The 22,975-nt window shown below is 35.1% G+C and overlaps 1 protein-coding gene across 5 annotated transcripts in view; it reads right to left on the minus strand.

The window, feature by feature from the left end:
- Positions 1-2,266: 2,266 nt before the first annotated feature.
- LOC143234161 (uncharacterized) overlaps positions 2,267-22,975 on the minus strand; it is a 177,507-nt gene continuing 156,798 nt past the window's right edge. For 3 of the 5 annotated variants that reach the window (XM_076471286.1, XM_076471288.1, XM_076471287.1), the window contains 5 exons: positions 19,415-19,512; positions 15,910-16,207; positions 6,661-6,858; positions 4,762-4,896; positions 2,267-3,435 (listed from right to left, as the gene is read on the minus strand). In XM_076471286.1, coding sequence (XP_076327401.1) covers positions 3,338-3,435; positions 4,762-4,896; positions 6,661-6,858; positions 15,910-16,207; positions 19,415-19,512 — 827 coding nt within the window. In that variant the 3' untranslated portion in view covers positions 2,267-3,337. The remainder of the gene's footprint in view (positions 3,436-4,761; positions 4,897-6,660; positions 6,859-15,909; positions 16,208-19,414; positions 19,513-22,975) is intronic. The other 2 variants (XM_076471289.1, XM_076471290.1) reach the window with 1 other exon arrangement.

Raw genomic sequence — 22,975 nt, forward strand, 5'->3', positions numbered from 1 at the left:
AATCATGTGCACCTGGTGTGATACACCTGTCTGTGAGTTGAGCCATTTTAAGTGGAAATAAATGTGGGGGTGTCCTAACTTTTTCTTCAGTTAGAATATGCATTTTTGTAGAATTACATTTACAGAAGATCTTGAAAAGTCTTTTATTCAGTTTTAATTGTAAATATCTATATATCCAAAAATGTTACACAAATACACAGGCTTTTATAGGGTGTCCTAAGTTTTTCACATGACTGTATATACCATTCTGAGTACTTATTGCTTAGGTATAATGAAATAGTAGTGACTTCATGAAGAACCAGATACAATAAAAGTTTAGACAGTCATATCCATTTATTTTTTTCAGCCATTGAGCATATGACAGCCATACACAATCGTAGAATAAACCACAGCGTCTGACAACAGAGGGAATACAATCTGGTAACAATTAACATTGAAATTAATTAGAATATCTAGAATAAGATAACTGCCATGAGTAATATTACGACCATTACTCTTTGCGAAAACGAAGAAGTAAAAGTAAACCCAGATGTGTAATGTTTTAAGTTTTGATCATTATAATGTAATATAATTTATCAGTTAACATAATACACAAACTTTTCAGCATATTAAGAAGGGGAACTGTGTAGAGAAAAACAAAAGTTATATATTTAAATTAACTTTGATTTTGCATTTTTAACATGTTTCGTAGAATCGTACTAATATGCTTCAGTTTACTTTGACATTTCACAATGCGATTTGCATCTAATTATGTATGTCTTATGTATTAATCACCAATATAGAACAAGCCTACTTATTCATCAATCTGGAATTCGTTTTCAAACGAAATAGCTCTTTACATGCTTATATCTTCAACAAGATTATTCTGCAAGTTGAAGGAAAAGAAATTAAACTACGATTGAAAGGAAGACTGCTATTATATGCTACATGTTGATTGGTGGGTCAGGGGTAAATTTGTAGATTTACAACGCTAAAATGTAGGGTTCGATTTTCCAAAATATGTGAATTTGCGTTGAGAGGACAACAGATGCTGTATAAGTGGTTGAAACAAAATACATGTTCGTGCACATCAGAAAAGTTGAAGGAAGATCAAGGCAAGTGTGGAAGTGCAAAAATTGATATACTTCGGAGGTATGCTCCCCTGAAAAATTTGTATGGACATTTTGGCCTCTATTGATGAAAAGGGGGCTAAGGTATTATGAAAATCTAGGGCGGTGAGAAACGAACGATATTACTGTCAAAATAAACGCTTCAATGAAAAACTTGCGTGTTTTTCTATTTTGGTATCAACTCTTTATCTCCAGCTACCAAATTCATTACAACATTTTAAACTATTTGTAGGAAGCCATTATTTAGGACCAAGATCTCAATTATATTTGGGAAAATCACACAGTTATAGAAAATTGAGGCTAGCACCTTTTACTGGTGATAGCACCGTTTTGTTCTGAGGCATATGTGCCAAATAAGATGCTAATAATACGGTAAAAGACTGAGTGTATTTATTAGGAACTGATTATTCTTCTTTATTTTATCTTTAATTTAATAAAAACCAAAATATGCACAGTACTTGACTACTTTTTATTGCGAAGTGATTTTGCCCTTTTGGTGATCAGTCTGTGTTAGTTACTGTAACCAACTGTATGATCGAGAATATAACGGTGCAAAACATCTGCACAGGCCTAATTTAGATAATCTTTTTCCGATAACTAACAAAACCGTTTATCATTAGAAATATGATTCCATCCCTACAAAAATCACCAAGGTAAAACATTAATGTACACCGAAAAATTCCTTCAAAAACTAATGCGTTGAGAAACATCTATATTATTTAATAAATCACTCTAATTAATTGGTTAATTTGAATTATTTGAGATGTATTTAACATCCTTAGAATAATTTACATTGTCCTCGTCTAACGCCATCTATAGAACATATATGAAGTATCCAATACAAGAACTTTAAACAGGATGAGTTTTTTTTATGCATTATGATTTGGATTATTTTGCAGTTCATATGTTTACGTTGAACTTGGGATAAAATTTACCCAATTATTAAAAATCTCAACAGATGGCGTAAAATTGTTTAAAAAAAAAGGTTTGGTTTCGAGAACTCGGAAGTCCAAAACAAGTCAAGCATTTTGTGCAATTATTCTATATAGCATTGCTGAATATTTGATCTAATATAAATAAACTGGAAGTATCATGACCTTTTGGGGGGATCATTATATGATTCTGAGAGATAAACAAACATAACATGGCTAAAAATACTATAAATACTTTAATAATTTTTTTTGCTCCGAAAATGCGAGAGATTTCAGATATTTTTCAGTTTAAGAGCACAAAGATCATTTAAACTAATACACACAACATCATATATATAAATATGACTACAACAGATGCGACTACTGAATGCAGTTATATTATCTTTCACACCAGGATCTCTGGAATTCTGGTTGAAACTTCCGGTGACCAAATTCCCTTTTCTTTTTTGTTCGAACACACAAAAAATTCATAAATAAAACGTAACTGTATTGTTTATCTAAGTATTTTGCACTTGTCATAAAATAACCGTTACCCAAGAGACCCTGGTAAACTTAACATCTATTCACATATATCTTTGTGATCTATGTTTACAGACAGTTCGAGCAAAGTCCAAGTCCTTTGAAAATTAAAAAAAAAAAAAGATATAACAGTTAAAGCGGCAAAGAGAATGAAATACAATGTTGTCAATAATTCATAGCCCTTACCCCATGAATACACTTTATGAATAGCAAATCATCTTTGGTTTTCATATTTGAAATTATTAGTAACATCGAAACAAAATGGAGTTTTGACACAACATGAACAAGCCACACGCGATAATTTAAAGATCTGATAAACATTATCCTTTGAATACTACAAGGATCCATAACATCAAAACGCTTTCATCACAAACTTGGAAAACGTTAGATTGAGAACATTTCAGAAAATACTCGTTAATAAAGAGGGCATCACGGCCTGTTGCTCATCAAGTGTACACTGCACAGAGTCGTTATGCATATAAGCACAGGGAATCTGGCTTCAGTTTCTACACTATTCCCATATTTCGGATTAATGTCTAGTTTATTTTATTACAGTCTTTGGATGTAGATGACTTAGTCGAAGACGAGGTAGAACGTCCTACACGAAATATCCTTGATACGAACCTCCCGATATTTTAATACTACCATGACTTTCCGCCATTTTTGTTGTTGTCATTTCTAACGTTGATGTCTGATACAATAACAATACAGGAAGAATCGCCAACTGTGTCATTACGAGAACACAGTATACAGTCTGAAGCGTCTTGGTTTAATTAATTAGCACCTCTCACTCTTAAAGGTGTTTGGACTGATAGGGCCACCAAGACCGCTGGATGATGGTGGTCGTGCACTGTGAGCATAATAGTAGGACGGGTCTAAAAAAAAAAACAAAATAAAAGTTAGAGCAAATATAATGTTGCATTCTAAAATCTGAAACAGGAATATCGTAAAATAAAGCAAATATATTCTCTCTAAAATTACAAGTATTGAATTACTAAACGTTCAAAGTATAAGCTAAGTCAGTGGCCGATTCAATTGGGGTTCGAAAAGGGAGATAATGAAGAATTGCCAAAGCTTTAAGAAATAATTCAGTTCAACATGAGATAATGCACTTAAAGTCTCCACGTGAGTGTTTGGTCAGTTAGCTCGATATGACTAAACTGTCCAATTAAAAACTTCGTGACAAAAACGTTTCCGATCTACGCTTGTTTGAAACTCTGTCTTCCTTAAGTAGAGACATGCATATAGAAGTAACACAGAAAACATTGGATTTGTTATTGTTTTATTGCATTTAAATTATTGTTAATTTATTTCACTGTGAAATATCTTGAAAATTCACCAATGAAACACATTCGTAATGTTTAGATGTCCTTTTTCTAATCCAGCAAAAATCAAATAAAGTTATTATTAATATTTGTTTGACTGACGAATGGAATCTAAGTTTAAACACGCAAATAGCTACGAGGAAAATATAAATTTTTAAAAAATAAATTGAGTTCTTTTGTGATCTATATGATCTTAGTTAAATCAACAAGTTACTTGACAAATTCTGAAAACACTTATTCAAAATCTATGATCCTCTGCTGACAACAATAACTTACGACGAATGTGAAATGCATTCTAAAGACGACTGGTATGGATATTAAAACTTTAATCAAAATAAAGTACAGAACTATATTTCGACTTTCTTAGGTCATCTTCTGGTTGACAAAGAGGCTTTGCAACTGACAGTTACTGGTCACATGCAACTTTTTTTGTTAACCTGAAGATAACGTAAGTAGATCACAATGTAGTTCTGTACTTTATTTTAATTAAAGTTTTAATATCCATACCAGCTGTTTTTAGAATACATTTTTACTGAAAGTGGGTTTCTCGTCATCACAAATGTAAAATATTCTTTTCAAAGAAAATACCTATAAACATCGTTAATAAATAAGATAAATAGTCACCTATTTTGTTTTCCTATCATCTAATGATATACGATACAAAGCATGGATAAAACTAATCAGACGTAACTGGAGAACTAGGCGAAAGCTGTGTTTTTTATGGCATTATTCGGTTGAAAGATTTGCAACACTACAGAACCTCACTCATAAAATAGAACTGCATTTCAAATCTTTCCACCCCTGGAAAGCATAACAGTTAGTGTAGTGATATAGGAGTTATATAAGAAAAATTAACATTTGAATGTAAAAACATACTTATAATTCCACTTGGCCCGTAGCCATAGGCTCCATATGCAGCGGCGGGTGGATATTGGGTGTATGGTGAAGAGTAGCCGTACTCGGCACCAGTAGATCCAGGAACACCTGCACCTGGAACTCCGCCACTAGGGACTGATTATGGAAACAAAATTTCACTGAGTTAATAAAATATATTATATTTAAGTTTTCACCCCTGATTTATCAGTCTTACACTAATTACCTACCGACAAAACTTACTTTTTAGTTTATCTATATGCTTACCTTATTATGGCTGAATCTATATGCTTACCTTATTATGGCTGAGATGATCGACATATGTATATATCTTCTACCAAAGTATAAATTTGGTTGAAAATTTCCTGATCTAAATACAATAGTCTGTCAAGATAATAATGAACCAGTCTATTAAACATGATTCTATTACACAATGTAACACAAATGTTGTTCCTGGATAGTATGTGTTATTTCTTAATTGCTTATGTTGTAAAAGTACAGAAAATGGCTATTATTCCTGTCAAACTTTGCTTTTGTGACCTGGATAATGAAATTTAGAAATTAATCTATTTTCTATGTAAAAACTGGCAAATTTGCACATTTTCATTCACATAAGACCTGAATAAAACAACATATGAATCAAGATTTTCGTGTATTTATACTAAATTTATACAAAAATGAACAAAATTGTTTAGAAGTGAGTAGTTTTTCGAGATTTGCGACTGTAATGTAAAATCACGTTTCACGTCTCATATGTTTTCATATACGCTCCCAGGTCACAAAAGTAAAGTTTGAAGAGAAAAATAGGTCTTTTCCATTTACTTTAGGCATAAGCAATTGAGAAATAACACTTTCTGCTCAGGAACAAGAAAAAGTAAAAAATTTGTGACATAGTGTTATTATCTGAGAAGCTTTGATTCCGAAGAAGTTAAACTGATATGTCAATGCCACGAATATATATTTACAACAATTAGGATCTGACATAGCGCGTGACCTAAACTGAATGTTGTTTTGTACAGTAAGAATTTCCAAATTATGCACAGTTTACGTACGTAAAAGCTAGTCATAACTGGTGCACTCAACTCTAAAGAGAAGTTGTGACTCCCATACCGAGATTATTACAGTCTGTAAAAATACACAACCCAAATATCGTTAATACAGTTAGATAATTAAATTTAACCCCAAGGTTTGTTTGTTTTGAATTAAGCACAAAGCTACACAATGAGCTATCTGTGCTCTGCCTACCACGGGTATCGAAACCCGGTTTTTAAGGTGTAAGTCCGAAGACATATCACTGTGCCACTAGCCCTAAGGTACTTAATAAATCGTGAAATAGTTGATGGAATAATAAGAGAATTTTTCAAGTGGTAGAGGGCCCGGCATGGCCAGGTGGGTTAAGGTGGTGATGACTAGCTGCCTTTCCTCTAGTCTTACACTGCTAAATTAGGGACGGCTAGCGCAGATAGCCCTCGAGTAGCTTTGTGCGAAATTAAAAACAAACAAAAACAAACAAACAAGTGGTAGATGAAGAAATGCTTAAAAGCGTTTAAGCACTAGACAAAAAAATAAACAAACAAAACAAGTTTAATTTGCAAGAAACAACATTTTCAGATACTGATGTAGTCCGTAACATGTTCTATATCTATGTATATTAAAATATAAAATTGTAGTTTTCCATTCCATTTTTTAAATTTATTATTAAATTCGTAAACTTTTGGTTACATACTTTTTGATCAAAATTTCAACAGTTAATTTCAGAAATTCCACCTAAAATTATGTACCACAGATTATGAATTAACTATAAAAATAACGTAAAAAAAACAACTTTTTATTATGCCTTGATATTAAAACAAAACATTTTATTTGAACGCGAGAGGGCGGTGCGGTAGTGATGTCACTTGCCTGGGTATTGACCAAAACTGTTGATGGGATCATATGAACCACTTTGACCGCCAGTAAATAACGTGCTTTGAACTGGTTGCAATACGGTGAGAGACGGCGAGGTAGGGGTGTCCGCTTTCGCTGGAGATGGACTGTTATCAATATCGCTATCGCCTAGTGGAAAAACATGCGAGGGTATGACGTCACAACACGTCATCACTACATCACATGCAAACAGAAACAATCATTTTGATGAAAGTTACAATAAAATGAATAACACTAAACATGCCATCTGTTGGTAGGTTTTTCAATTAACAAAAGTGAAAAAAAATATAAAGAGCCTATTTACGTGCAAGATATTAGAAGCTAAACGTACAGATGGTGCTCGAAAAGGTGATAGAAAAGTGACAAAAATAAGCCAGACTCATTAGTGGCGTAATCAACATTTCATTATGCTTATCCACCAGTCAACATTCGTAATTAGTGTAAGTTAATAAGTCTTCGTTGTAATGTTTTCATGAAATATGATACCCATTCATTTACAACAAGTTTTAGAATACCTAATCGTTCTAAATAAATTGAACTTATGTCGCAGTTTACTCTAAGTTTGGAGGTACAAATAAAGGAAATAAATTAAACATTGGTACGTGTGAAGCAAAGATGGTGGATAAATGATTTAAAACAGACACTTAACATGCACATGCAAATCACAAAAACACTTTTATTTCAATAAAAACAGTTACACTTGACAACTTCATATTTAACTTCTTTTGTTTGCTTTCACGCGCATTATAATTTAGGCATAATTACTGGAATAATTTTTTTGTTTGTTTGGAATTAAGCACCAAGCTACACAATGGGATATCTGTGTTCTGCCCACCACGGGTATTGAAACTAGATTTCTGGCAATGTGAGTTCATTGCACATGCCGCTATGCCACTAGGAGCATTAAGTGAATAAATAATAACACATATCATGGAGTTTGTTTTTTAAAGATTGTTTCTTCTAATTCTTTCATTATTTCAATGGGGAAAGAAAAAAATAGTGATATTAAATAGATCACTGTCTTGATCGGTTTGTCTTGAATTTCGTGCAAACCTACACGAGGACTATCTGCGCTAGCCGTCCCTAATTTTGTAGTGTAAGACTAGAGAGAAGGCAGCTAATCATCACAACCCACCGCTAACTCTTGGGCTACTCTTTTACCAACGAATAATGGGATTGACCGTAATTTTATAACGAATAGTGTGATTGACCATAACATTATAACACCCCACAGCTTAAAGAGTGAGGATGTTTGGTGTGACGGAGGTTTGAACCCACGACCCTTAAATTATGAGTCAAGTGTCCTAACAGCTTGGCCATGCCGGGCCCACTGTCTTGAATCTACTAAGTTTTTAAAATACAAACTAGTCAGATAGAATGTTATCTCACACTGTACGCTACCCCATTATTAATAGATAATTGTGAAGTTACTGAACAAAAAAACGTAAACAGTCACAATGACCAAGTCATCAAGATCAGGGTAAGAGCACTTTTAGACCCAGGCTTTGACACCGCCACCGTACAGTTCTCCCCAAAAGTACAAGTAAAAGAAGTACAGAACTGGAAAAAAGTTATATATATATATGTATATTATACAGTTGATTAAAAACAGCTATAAAACGAACATTATTTATATTTGATTTTTTAAAGTGCATCTCAAGAACACATTCAATTTTTAGATATCAAGTTTACAATAACAAATAACCCATCTTGTAATAAATATTTAAGTACTTATTGAAGAAAATTGGTTTTAGTTTACTTATCCTGTATATCTGTAAGAAAATATCAATTACACAATTCTGAATCAATCTTAATTATTTGTATTAATAACTACTATATTTTCATTGCATTTGATTAGCAGCATATTTTGAACATCGAAAGATGAAGGTCTCCTTTTTTCTTGGTGCATCAGGCCCGGCATGGCCAGGTGGTTAAGGAACTCGACTAGTAATCCGAGCATCGAGGTTTAGAATCCCTGTCACACCAAATATGCTCGCCCTTTCAGCCGTGGGGGCTTTATAATGTGACGGTCAATCCCGTTATTCGTTGGTAAAAGAATAGCTTAAGAGTTGGAGCTGGGTGGTGGTGACTAGCTGCCTTTCCTCTAGCCTTACACTGCTAAATTAGGGACGGCTAGCGAAAATTGGCCTCGAAATTCTTAAACAAACAAACCTCAGTGCATCAGCTGTCAAAAATGTCATTTAAAATTTTCTATGTAATGTGAAGATTGTTTCAATTAATCATCTCTCAGGCTATATATTCGCTAATTAATTTAGTCAGAGGTTCATTTCAAAATGGCCTCTGTACACATCTGCTTGGACAGGGAGGGTTGTGGTATTAGAGCCTAAGTGGTTTTTTGAAGGAACCATAATAGATTTCACTTCCTGCATTCTGATGGGAGTCAAAGGGATCAAAGATCCGCTTCCTGTGGGGACAAAAAGGCGAAATCTTCGCTGAATCTTTGCTTGAACGAATAAAAACCAGATCTTATTCAATGTATTACCAGAGTCTGAACCTGTATGCCAGGACATGCAGTTATCTCTAGTCTTCATGAGAAAAAAGACAGTCAAACATTAAGTTCGAATTAGGAGACATTTTGTATCAGTGTTTTAAAAGCTAACAATATAGTTGTATTTTAGTAATTATAAAGTTCGGGTCTGAGAGTTTTCAAAAACCGAAACAATAATAGGTAAGAGGAGAATTACAAAGTTCGTGTAAGTGAGTTTTGGGAAGATGGGTTACAAAGTATGAAGCAACTACAGGTGGCAAAGTTTGGATATTATGCTTCAGTTCTGGAATTGCATTTAAAATCTCTTTATATAGGCGATGACAGAATTGGATGCAAAATTTGGAGCTTACAAGAGTTAGTTTTGTTAAAAATGACGAGAGACAACAAGTTTAAATCCTAAGGCAACAAAGATAATAACAATATTAAGTTATAATGACTGCAGACGTTCTGATAAAACGAGTTGAGCTGAGTTGTTTTGAATTTAGCGCAAAGCTACACGAGGGCTATCTACGCACTGATAAAACGAAAAATAATGAAGTAACGGAATCAACTCTGCATTTTACAATTAAAACTGGTTTGTTTTGTTTGGAATTTCGTGCCAACCTACACGAGGGTTTTGCGCTAGCTCTGGTTAATTTATCAGTGTAAGACGATAGGGAAGGCAGCTAGTCGTCACCACCCATCGCCAACTCTTGGGCTTCTCTTTTACAAACGAATAGTGGGATTGACCATAACATTATAACACCCCACAGCTGAAAGAGCGAACATGTTTGGTGTGACAGGAATTCGAGCCCGCGATCCTCGGATCACGAGTCGAGCGTCTTAACCATCGGCCATGTTATAACGAAATAAAGGTACATAACTGAGTGCGAAACGGCTATACCAATAAATGATGAGCAAGTGACAGAAGTGCAATAAAGTGAGGCAGAACAGTAAAAACATAGCACTATAATAATATATAACACTATAATAATGAGAACTGGGGGGAGAGAATCCGCAATCCCTTTCCATCGCGAATTTTTGTCTTAATTATTGAATTTATCTAATTTAAAAAATATCGATTTCCTTTCCAATTATCACACATACGTAGTCCCCCTCTCCCCGAACCACTACCACTAATAGTTCAACGGTAAGTCTGAAGGCTTATGTCCCTAAAAACCGGACTTTGGTATTCAATACTTGTGATGGCCACCGATATCTTTTTGTGTAGCTTTGTGTTTAACAACAAAAAATATTTTACACGTTAAGTGTGTGTTTTCTTATAGCGAAGCCACATCGGGCTGTCTGCTGAGCCCACCGTGGGAAAGCAAGCCGCTGATTTCAGCGTTGTAAATCCGTAGACTTACCGCTGGACTACTGAGGAGCTCTACATTAAGTAAGGCATGTTACTAAAACTAATGTTTAAGTTTTGAAACTAAAGCTAAATAACTAAGTTCGATTAATTTATGCGTTAAATTTCAAAGTGTTCATTAAATAAATTTGAGAAACCTCTAATATGGGGTCCCCCCAGTTGTTACGGATCCAATAAGGGTACTACAAAACTACAGTATGAATATTGGAGTAGGAATAAAGCCATTATATAAGGAGATAAGAGGTGAGGCAGTGATGTAAGCAGTAATTGTCACAACACTGTAATAAGAGGATCAGTGTAATAAAGAGAAATAAAGTAATCCAAATGAAAAAATACTTTCCAGGTAAGTAATAGGCAGTAAAGGTCACAACACTGTAATAAGAGGATTAGAGTGCTAGTCTAGAACTTAACATTATAATAAGAAGACTAGTGAGACAGTAGGGGTCACAACACTGTAATAAGAGGATTAGAGTGCTATTCTAGATCTTAACATTATAATAAGAAGACTAGTGAGACAGTAAAGGTCACAACACTGTAATAAGAGGATTAGAGTGCTAGTCTAGATCTTAACATTATAATAAGAAGACTAGTGAAGCAGTAAAGATCACAACACTGTAATAAGAGGATTAGAGTGCTAGTCTAGATCTTAACATTATAATAAGAAGACTAGTAAAGCAGTAAAGATCACAACACTGTAATAAGAGGATTAGAGTGCTAGTCTAGATCTTAGCATTATAATAAGAAGACTAGTGAAGCAGTAAAGATCACAACACTGTAATAAGAGGATTAGAGTGCTAGTCTAGATCTTAACATCATAATAAGAAGACTAGTGAAGCAGTAAAGATCACAACACTGTAATAAGAGGATTAGAGTGCTAGTCTAGATCTTAGCATTATAATAAGAAGACTAGTGACAGTAAAGATCACAGTAAAGATTAGATCTACAACACTGTAATAAGAGGATTAGAGTGAGACAGTAAAGGTCAACACTGCTAGTGTAGCTAGTCTAGATCTTAGCATTATAATAAGAAGACTAGTGAAGCAGTAAAGATCACAACACTGTAATAAGAGGATTAGAGTGCTAGTCTAGATCTTAACATTATAATAAGAAGACTAGTGAGACAGTAAAGGTCACAACACTGTAATAAGAGGATTAGAGTGCTAGTCTAGATCTTAACATTATAATAAAAGACTAGTGAGACAGTAAAGGTCACAACACTGTAATAATAGGATTAGAGTGCTAGTCTAGATCTTAACATTATAATAAGAAGACTAGTAAAGCAGTAAAGATCACAACACTGTAATAAGAGGATTAGAGTGCTAGTCTAGATCTTAACATTATAATAAGAAGACTAGTGAAACAGTAAAGGTCACAACACTGTAATAAGAGGATTAGAGTGCTAGTCTAGATCTTAACATTATAATAAGAAGACTAGTGTGACAGTAAAGGTCATAAAAATGTAATAAGAGGATTAGAGTGGTAGCAAAGAACATAACATCATAATAAGAAGACTAGTGTTGCAATGAAGGTCACAACACTATAACAAGAGGATTAGACTGGTAGTAAAGATCATAAGATTATAATAAGAAGACTAGTGTGGCAGTAAAGGTTACAACACTGTAATAAGAGGATTAGAGTGGTAGTAAATATAATAACGTAATAAGAAGACTAATGTGACAGTAAAGGTTACAACACTGTAATAAGAGGATTAGAGTGGTAGTAAATATAATAACGTAATAAGAAGACTAGTGTGACAGTAAAGATGACACCACTATAATCAAGAGATCAGAGTGTCAGTTAAAACCACAATACTGTAGTAAGGAATCACTGAATTCAAATTTCTAAATACTTCAGCCAGAAGTGCTGGGCAGTAAAGATATTATAATAAAGAGGCTGTAGGATGAGTCACTCACTATAAGGTGAGTTACTATAGGATGAGTCACTATAGGATAACTTACTATAGGATGAGTTAAGACGAGAATGCTGTTATAAGGAGATGAAAAGGAACTAAATATTAAGAAAATGTAACAGAGAAAGGAAATTTAATACAAGCATTTACTGATTTGTGACAGACAGTAACGGCGAAAGCACTGACAGGTAGGAAAGCACGGATAGTAAAACCCCACGTTGTAGTAAAGGAAAGAAAGTGATAAGCAATAAATGCCATAGCACGTTAAAAGGGAAAATTCAGAGGAGGAAAAGGATATTATTTTTATTATATTTTTATTAACATAAACGTAATAAAATAAGTATATTATCCAAGAAAGCGTATATATAAACAGGACTACTAAAAAAGGGTCGTGAAAGCTACAACCACGCCATCAGGAGATGATTTAAGGTCCATATTGTTGCTATAAGTAGATGATATAAGAATTTTGAATCACAATACCACTACAAAAGAGAAAATAGGCAGAATAAATCCCATAACGGTACTTAAAAAAAACGAGATGGGTAGTACAAACCAAACCAGTAATGTGAGAACAAGAGATGGAAGTGAATTCACCAAAAGTCTGTGCAGGTAAGCGAAGGTCAGTATCCGCCATAACAATGTTACTGGGAAAACTAATTACAAGTAAAGCCTACAATAGTACTTAATAACATGGAAGACAATAATACTCAACAAAATGAATTACAACAATATTAATAAAATGGAAGATAGCGTGACAGCCAAAATTCACATTGAGAGTCTGGGAAAGAAATATAGTTAATACCAAAATACTGTTTAAGGTCTCATACATAATGTATGAAACATTGGTATTTTCAACCTTTCAACTGCCACCTTATGCGAAATATTGGCTAAGTGGACAGGTCACGAATAATCATTCGTAATTTAAAACTGTTGAGCAGTAGCTATGCGACCCGTTATCAGCATCTTCCATCTATACGGCTACTCTTACCCAAATTGTGGAACTGACCGCCACATTTATAAATAACGCTTTCACCGCTGAAAGTCCAAAGCATATTCAACGACATACAGCTTATTGAGTCTTGGATTTTCCGATCTAAAGCACAGCAGGTTAACAGTTAAACCACATTTGACTCAAAAAATACGAATGGCTACCAGAAAGTTTCATCAACTTGAAAGTGTGTATACTTTATTTTAATGGCCATAAATGGAACTGTTTAAGGAACCTGTGTTGAGTATGGTCTAATAACACGTATGTGTTTCATTTATTTTTTACTACTTTTACATCATAAATTATACACGTTTTCTCATAATATTCTATAACTTTGATACTAGCTCTGATAAAATGTTATTTTGTAATAGGACTATGAATTCTAGCTCAGTATTTAATTTATGTAGTGCACATTGGTGTACAGAAGACATATAATACTAGAAATGAACGACCTTATAACATTCTTCAAGAGCGTTCATTAAAACGCTAATCAAAACTGTTGCTACAAAAGTGTAAAGCGAAACGTCGAGTGTCTGTTTAAATGATAACAAGATTTTGATGTCATAATGTCGTTTATTGACATTAAGAGTTTCAACCATTGAAAGACGCATATGTCTGTGTCTGTATATATATATATATATATACATACAATTTTTTTTACTCATGAGGGATTCCAATGTCTGTGTACATATACATATACAAGCATGTATCACAAGATTTTTTTCTCAGGAGGGATTCCAAAAATAATGAAGGTAAAGAAACATATCAATTCACAAGATATTTCTGTACATTTTTTAATGAAAAAAAGGTTCAAATTGCACTCCAAATCCATGGAGTTTCATAAGTTTAAGATTCAGTGAGATGTGACAAACATAATATGGTTAACGCAATGTATTTCCATGAAGAGTATCATTACACTTTTATTGTGTCAGTTGTTTTTTTAACTTGGCATAGAAACTTTGTTGAACAGGTGTTTTTCATTCATGCTTGAATGTACACACACACACACACACAGATGCTGTACAGATAGGAGGATATAGATGAAGGTTTACTGTGGAGACAATCATAGTTTATGAACACAGATCTTTCTATCTCAGTGGGTTAGCAACCGAAACAATCAAGCTCGTTCTATAACTTGGAAACAGCGAGTGGTATTTACGATTTTGAGATCCTGTTTTTTTTCTGCGTCCTTTACTTAAAAATAGTTGGTAATGGATGGGGTGGTTCGTACAATCAGAGTTTGTTGACTCTTCTAAGAACTGGTTTCTGTTTTTTTTTTCTCCATTTATTTTTTCTAAAACAGCAAATTTAAACTGAACGCAAGAAATTCAGCACTGAAAACTAATAACAGAACATGAACTTATATTACTCTAAACATGATTCAGTCGTCACGCCACATAAGTACATAATAGTCGTTTGTAGGTGCATAACTGTACTGTTTTTTTCTTTTTAAAGCGTCCAAAAAATTTTAAGCAAAGAATGGTTTGATATATATCTGTGTAATGACATTTAACAATGGACTATGTGAATCCCAATCTATTCACAAGATGCTGCTTAGGAAATATGTTAAGAAAATGCTAAAACTATGAGAAAGAGAGAGTATTGGAAACACGTTGGAAATAAATGAAAATACCTAAGCCCTTCACCATTGGTTTACATATAAGCACGTTTTGGAAAAGCTCTTTTTCGCGAACATGACTGCACTGTCAGTTTATTGGTTGTATCGCCAGACCGAGAGTGCATGCATAGATAACAAATCCTTTTTGAAGGGTAGCTGAAGAACATTCTTAAAAAAACGATATTATGCAACACTAAGACAAGAGCGTACAATGTCGTGCCTGTATAAATACGAGCATCTTTTTAACAAGTAATCAAAGTACACTCTCGTGTAACTTGACATGCAACCTTATTGCTGCTTCTTAGATATTTGACGTTATTTTGAATTAACAGGTAGTTTCTTAACAGGTTAAATGATTAACTATTTTTATTGTGTGTGTTTGGAATAATGAAAAAAAACGTCTCATTTGGATGGTTCTAGATCCTGTTTCCAGAGAACATAAAGTTTGACATTAAAACTTAAAATAATTCACGTATAAGCATTTCTAGAGTAAGTCAGTTATTTAGATATAATTCATTATTTATTCTTTTCAGAATATTTGGCTTATCGGGCAAATTTCTGACCTCTCTGAGTATGACCATTAAATGCATTGATTGTTTTTACACATCATAGGAATGAAGTTTATATGTACACACACACATATTTGTACATCATAAGTTCTGTAACACTGAACAACTGGATATTTGATCTGTTAAAGACTGTCACATGTATTAGCCTTGAATAACTGAGAAAATAAAATAACAGATACGTTTCACAGTAACTAAAATATAACACCAACTTGTATATTACGCCCTTGTCAATCAACAGTAACAAAACAGACGTCATTACAGGACACAAGAAGTAAACCTACCTAGCGGCGGAGAATAAACTGCAGTTGACTGCACTTGAGAGTTAATGGAGTTGATCGTTCCGTCATAGGCTACAGCCAGGGCCTCATGCTTTAGCTGTTCTGCGCCTGCAGCCGACGATACGACGGGAGAGAAACCAGGGTCCGGAGCTGTGGCGAACTGTTGTAGAGTGTATGGTGAGGCGTTGGACATGGTTGTTGGGAGATCCACCACCATGGATTTTAAATCTTCTTGTTTTCCCCACTTGGGCCACATCTGGTGGACTAGAATAGTGCTGTCGTGTCCCATGTTTCTACAGACCTGCGCAAAACAGACCCTTGTAAACCACGCTACAAAGTCAGTATAAACTATTGATTGGCGTTTTCAAAGATGGTTACCTGTGAAATTCAACATCATTTTATCACGTGGAAAATATCTTACACTACGTTATGACGTTCAGAGCCATTCGAATGTCAATCTATCTAGACGTAAAAATATATATACTCATATGTTTTTTCTTCAAACTATTGCTAACGCCTTTGTTTGAATTTATCTCGTAATCGATGTTGGTAGCTTTCAGTTGGCTAGTTTCAGTTTCAATTAACCTAATACTCTGGTTAATTCATAAAATCACTCTTTTTTTATTTTTTCGCGTCGTGAAATATGAGGAAGTAAAGGAAAATATAATTTAAACAAAACAGTTATCCAAAGATCCAATCCGAAAAAAAAAAAGTGTTTTGGCCAATCCTTTAACAGCATTAAAATCACACAAGAAAGTAACACCGAATAGGGATGTTTCTAATGATGTAATGACAAGAACTGTAAATGTAAATGGGCAAAATGATGAAGAAACCCTCTAGTGTCTCAGCATGCGCGAGCCTTGCTTAAACGTGTTATGGAACGAAACGACTCGGCGGGAACCCTTTCCCAACGTCTTTAATATCACTTGTTGTGGGTTGCCAAGGAAGAAAATATAACATGGTTTATTCTTCATCTAACGGAAGTGAGATGGTTGGTTCTGTTCTGTCAGAATCCAGTTTGTGAGAAGGCCTGGCATGGCCGAGCGCGTAAGGCGTGCGACTCGTAATCCGAGGGTCGCGGGTTCGCGCCCGCGTCGCGCTAAAACATGCTCGCCCTCCCAGCCGTGGGGGTGTATAATGTGACGGTCAATCCCACTATTCCTTGGTAAAAGAGTAGCCCAAGAGTTGGCGGTGGGTGGTGATGACTAGCTGCCTTCCCTCTAGTTTTACACTGCTAAATTAGGGACGGCTAGCACAGATAGCCCTCGAGTAGCTTTGTGCGAAATTCCAAAACAAACAAACAAACAAACTTTGTGAGACGGCGAAACACGCAACTAGCTAACTAATCGCCAGATCAACATAAACTTACTAACGATAGGTTGCTTATCCAAATATGTACAAAGAATTGGCTGTGTTTTTTTTTATTCATTTATCTTTAAATAGGTAAAAACATGAAAAGATAAAGTAACAAGGATATGCCAAATTTGAATAACAATTATTAAAACGTGATAATTAAATTTTATTATAAGAATGATATACGTTTAATAAATTAGTGATTTGATATATCCATGTTCTACAAAATACTAAAACAGACAATCACATAGTGGTCGGGAATCCCAGTTAAAGATCGTTTATACTATGTATTTGAAATGTTCAGTATAACTCAGGGGAGTACATGAACATCGTGTGTGATGTGCTTCAGCTTTCGTTTGAACGGGCCCGGCATGGCCAGGTGGATAAGACACTCGACTGGTAATCCGAGGGTCGCAGGTTCGTATCCCCGTCACACCAAACATGCTCGCTCTTTCAGCCGTGGGGCGTTATAATTTTATTATAAGAATTATATACGTTTAATAAATTAGTGATTTGATATATCCATGTTCTACAAAATACTAAAACAATCACATAGTGGTCGGGAATCCCAGTTAAAGATCGTTTATACTATGTATTTGAAATGTTCAGTATAACTCAGGGGAGTACATGAACATCGTGTGTGATGTGCTTCAGCTTTCGTTTGAACGGGCCCGGCATGGCCAGGTGGATAAGACACTCGACTGGTAATCCGAGGGTCGCAGGTTCGTATCCCCGTCACACCAAACATGCTCGCTCTTTCAGCCGTGTGGCGTTATAATGTGATGGTCAATCCCATTATTCGTTGGTAAAAGAGTAGCCCAAGAGTTGGCGGTGGGTGGTGGTGACTAGTTGCCTTCCCTCTGGTCTTACACTTCTAAATTAGGGATGGATAGTGCAGATAGCCCTCGAGTAGTTTTGCGCGAAATTCAAAACAAACCAAACCGTTTGGACTTTTGATTTCACAAAGATTTGTATGTAGTATAGGACTACTTACACAAGTTCTTTAAGATGTTGATTAGGAAATCTTTGTCTCATTAGGTATCTAATATTTTAATGCTAGTAAGGTTAATGTATAACATCATAGAACTACTAGATTCTTTTCGGTGTTGATTAGGGAATTTTTCCTCTGATTAGTTTTTTAACATAATTAAGATTTGAGCATAACAATCTAAAACTACTATGAAAACAAAGTTAAGGTGCTAAATAGGGACTCTTTTTCTGCTCTCTATTTTCGTTTTACCAGATTTCGTACAGATATTATGAACAAGAACTACAATACATATATTTTTATGTTTTGACTAGAACATCTTCGTTTCCGTGTATTTCTTCTCTAACGCACATAAATAAATGTATTAAACTGATTATAATGCATTAAATGGACATTGATTTTGTTTCCTATACAACGAGGTTCTCAAACTATTTCATATTGAGTCTGAATCTATTTTCACATTGAATGAAAACATCGCCTCTCAGTGGCACAGCGGTGTGTCTGCGGACTTACAACGCAGAGCACAGATAGTAGATACGTTTAACTTCAAACAATCAAACTGAAAATAACAATCATTCTTGGTGGTGAACGAAAACCTGCACAAAATTCTACAGGGTGTTCGGAAAGTCACTGTGCAGTTTTGTAATCATATGTCTGTTCAGTCCATTTCAAGCCAGCAACTGATAGCGGTGTTTAGAAACAAAATAAGAAGGATCCAAGCCTGTATTGATGCCAACGGGGGTCACTTTCAACATTGTTTATAACTGTCATTCATATTTACCTCCTGTATTCTATATTGAAATATGTCTGTTAATAAATATACAAGTGCATAGTGACTTTCCGAACACCTTGTACAATGGTTATACCTGTCTTCTGTGACGTACACGTGTACGAGCTTCGAAGATCACGACAAATTCCACCATGTATATTAATTTATTAGTTTATAAACTGAAAAAAAGATGAATTCGAATATTGTTTATTTGAACTTTCAGCGTAATTTAGTCCTATGATGTAATAATATTTAAATCTGACTAACGCAAACATAAACTCTTCAAAACAATGACATAAAAATGTGTGCAAAATCACTGAGATTGTAGCAAATATTAAATATGTGTACAATTTGTTAATCCCTCCACAAGCTCTAAATCTCTTAGCGTTGATACTTACGTTGGTGTAGAGTTGATCGCCGTTGTACTGTGTGCGTTGTCGTTTCGCTTCCTCTTCGTGAATAGCCCGTTCGTTGATACCTCGACCATCGTTGTTGGCTGAAAGACAAGTGTGGAAAAAAAAAAAAAAAAACTTTAATGAAGCCTGGATTATGAAAGGAAGTTCATTTGCTTGAGTTAGAACGGCTGAACCGCTCCAATTAATGGTCACAGCAGGCACTATGACTAGCCTGTAGGCTAATGTGAAATGTAGTGACTAACGGTGAGGAAACATGGAACATTAACCAAGTCTCGTGGAGGCTGTTTTGAAAGAGTTGAAAACTGCAACTGTTTTCCCTCCGTTGCTTCTTGAGTTACTGCTTTGGTGTGGCATCAACGTGGTAAATTTCCTACAACAAATTACCATTACATCATATACTCGAACACAGTTACGTGGACTTTAAATTATGTCGTATGTAATTAGCAGTTTCCTTTTACGAAAACTGCAAATTGATAATTATTATAAATCTTTACCAAATTTTACCTCTTGGGTGTTATTCTATATTAAAAAAATATTCTTAAGACACTGTACAATATTTTGTCTGACTTACTGCCTTATACTAATCTTGTAAACTCAGCTTTAATTTTTAATTAATTTTTATTACGGGTTCCCTTTTTCTGTATTGTCTTCTTTTACTCGTTCGAGTGAAATACGTGAAGAATAATAAAACATTTTATTACAAAAAAACTAACTGCAAGACACATTTTCATTTTTAAGTCAAAAATTACTGATCGTAAGAACCACGTATTTAAAATGTTAATGTATTTTTGCTATATATCACAAACAACACATTTTTTATGTTGTATATTAATTTTATAATTCATTGTTTACATATGTGATAAGTTATATGTTTACATTTTTCTATCTAGTTTCTAATGCGGGCCATTTAGGTGAAATTATTTAGTGAGAGAAATATCGTAGATTTTTAAATAGTAACCTAAAAGATATTTCAGAATGAATTCTGAATTTCACACAAAGCTACTCGAGGGCTATCTGCGCTAGCCGTCCCTAATTTAACAGTGTAAGACTAGAGGGAAGGCAGCTAGTCATCACCTTGGTCTACTCTTTTACCAACGAATAGTGGGATTGACCGATACATTATAACGCCCCCACGGCTGAAAAGGCGAGCATGTTTGGCGCGACGGGGATGCGAACCCGCGACCCTCAGATTACGAGTCGAACGCCTTAACACGCTTGACCATGCCGGACCGAAGATATTTTATACACAAATCTTAATATACATGTATATACCTTAATATTTGTTGAATGATTATACAGTATCTTTCCTCTCGCTTCAATAAACGACAAAAAGTTATCGACCCGGCATGGCCAGGTGGGTTAAGGTGTTAGACCCGTAATCTGGGAGTCGCGGGTTCGAATCCATATTGCACCAAACATGCTCGTTTTTTCAGCCGTGGGGTTTTTAAAATGTATTGATGAATCCCACTATTCGTTGGTAAAAGAGTAGTCCAAGAATTGACGGTGGGTGGTGATGACTAGCTGCCTTCCCTTTAGTCTTACACTGCTAAATTAGGCACGGCTAGCGCAGATAGCCCTCGTGTAGCTTTGCACGAAATTCAAACACAAACAAACAAAAAGTTATATCTAAGTAGATACTGATTTAGTTTCTTGACACATGAAGTGATATGAAGATGTATTATTCATTATTAATAGGTTTTATTTGTAAACGGATGCCAACGGTGGAAACACAGATCAGAATTAAAGTAACATTGTATTATAAAGTCATCTACGTTGTGTTAATGGAGCTGCTTAACTTTTTTATGCTTACATTTTCGTGATTTTTCTACCCCCTTTTTTTTGTTTATTATTTATGAACGTGCTCTTGCCTTTTCAACAAATTCCCCAAGCGTAACGTACGCGAAAAGGGAGCGCTAAATTCGTCATCAACTCTGATGAGGGGTGATGGAATAAGAGAATAGTGTAAACTTAATAGACTGTAATGCCTTTTCAATAAAGCCTCATCTAAGCACTATCTTTGCTCTACGTATACTTAGGTCGAGTATTCAGTTAAGCTTGCAAGGCCTCGTTATTGCTTAGGGCAGATAAGGTACTTTCTTCGATCCGAGTCCTACTGAGCGTAATCTGGTAAAGTGAAAACATAGTGTGAGTACTATAGAGCCTCACGCTTCACCCCCTGGCCAGGGTGTTAGGACTTTAAGTCATCAAAAGGCTTTTGAGACAGACAGTTCAGGTACCAATTATGGTAATCACAGTTATCAGCCTTGATGCAGATACAACACGTGGAGCCTTATGTAATCGTTTGAAGAAATTTCCTCATGATCACAATGGTTATTTAATGGATTTAATAGACTAGAACAAGAACTCAATACACTAAACAATCAGGAGGGTTGTGAAAATTCGTGTTATCAGTCCTGTAATAATGTGTTTTAAGCGTCTATCCATTCATCGAAGAATTAGGCTATTCTGCAAAAACGTCTTAATACAGGATTTCTGAGAGTATAGTTGATTCCGATGCTAAAGGGTTCTCTATAAATATAAAAATTACAGACTGTTACAGAGATTACGCTCGCTTTTAATAAAACTTTGATACATTAGGAAGTTGCTTCTTGACTCTGAAATGTAGACAGTTTAGTTTATCACTAATAATTCGAGTCCGGCAGAGCCAGGTGGCTAGGGCGTATGACTCGTGATATGAGGGTTGCGGGTTCGAATCCCATCACACCAAACATGCTCACCCTTTTAGCAATTGGGGTGTTATAGTATGACAGTCAATCCTACTACTTTGGAAAAACAGTAGTAGCCCAACGCGATGATTAGCTTTCTTCCCTCTAGTCTTACATTGCTAAATGAGGGACGGGTAGCGTAGAGAGTTCTCATGTAGCTTTGCGCGAAATCCAAAACATTCTTTTTTGTATGGTTTATACATTTACACTAACTTGCTTGTTTTTGGATATGTAAAATGTCTTAATTATGTAAAAATGCTATAAGACATTTCCAGGGCCGACACTAAGATATCTACAGTCTTGTGAGTTTGGCCCATCTGTAAGTCTTCGTAATGAAAGCTATATTTTATTACAGGTCACTTACTCACGCTACAACCAGAATCCAGATGAATGTCGTCATTGAATCTCTATGTAGCATTACTGCCCTGTCGGTAGATATGTTCTCTCAATGCATTCACTTCGCTTCAATTAATACTTGCACCCTAGTTGTATTAACTTTAATACGTTTCTAAATGGCATTGATTGGTCTTCGGAAGCGTTGAAATGGGTGACGTTCAGTAATAAAAACTTTGGTTACATAAATAACTCATAATTGAGATGGATTTGGTTTGGTTTGTTTTGAATTTCGCTTAAAGCTACACGAGGCCTATCTGCGCTAGCCGTCCCTAATTTAGCACCGGAAGACTAGAGAGAAGGCAGATAGTTATCCCCACCCACCGCCAACTCTTAGGCTACTCTTTCACCAACGAATAGTGGGATTGCCTGTAACATTATAACACCCTTACGACTGAAAGGACGAGTGTATTTGGTTGGACGA

This window comes from Tachypleus tridentatus, chromosome 12 (genome assembly GCF_004210375.1).
Source record: "Tachypleus tridentatus isolate NWPU-2018 chromosome 12, ASM421037v1, whole genome shotgun sequence".
NCBI lineage: Eukaryota > Metazoa > Arthropoda > Merostomata > Xiphosura > Limulidae > Tachypleus > Tachypleus tridentatus.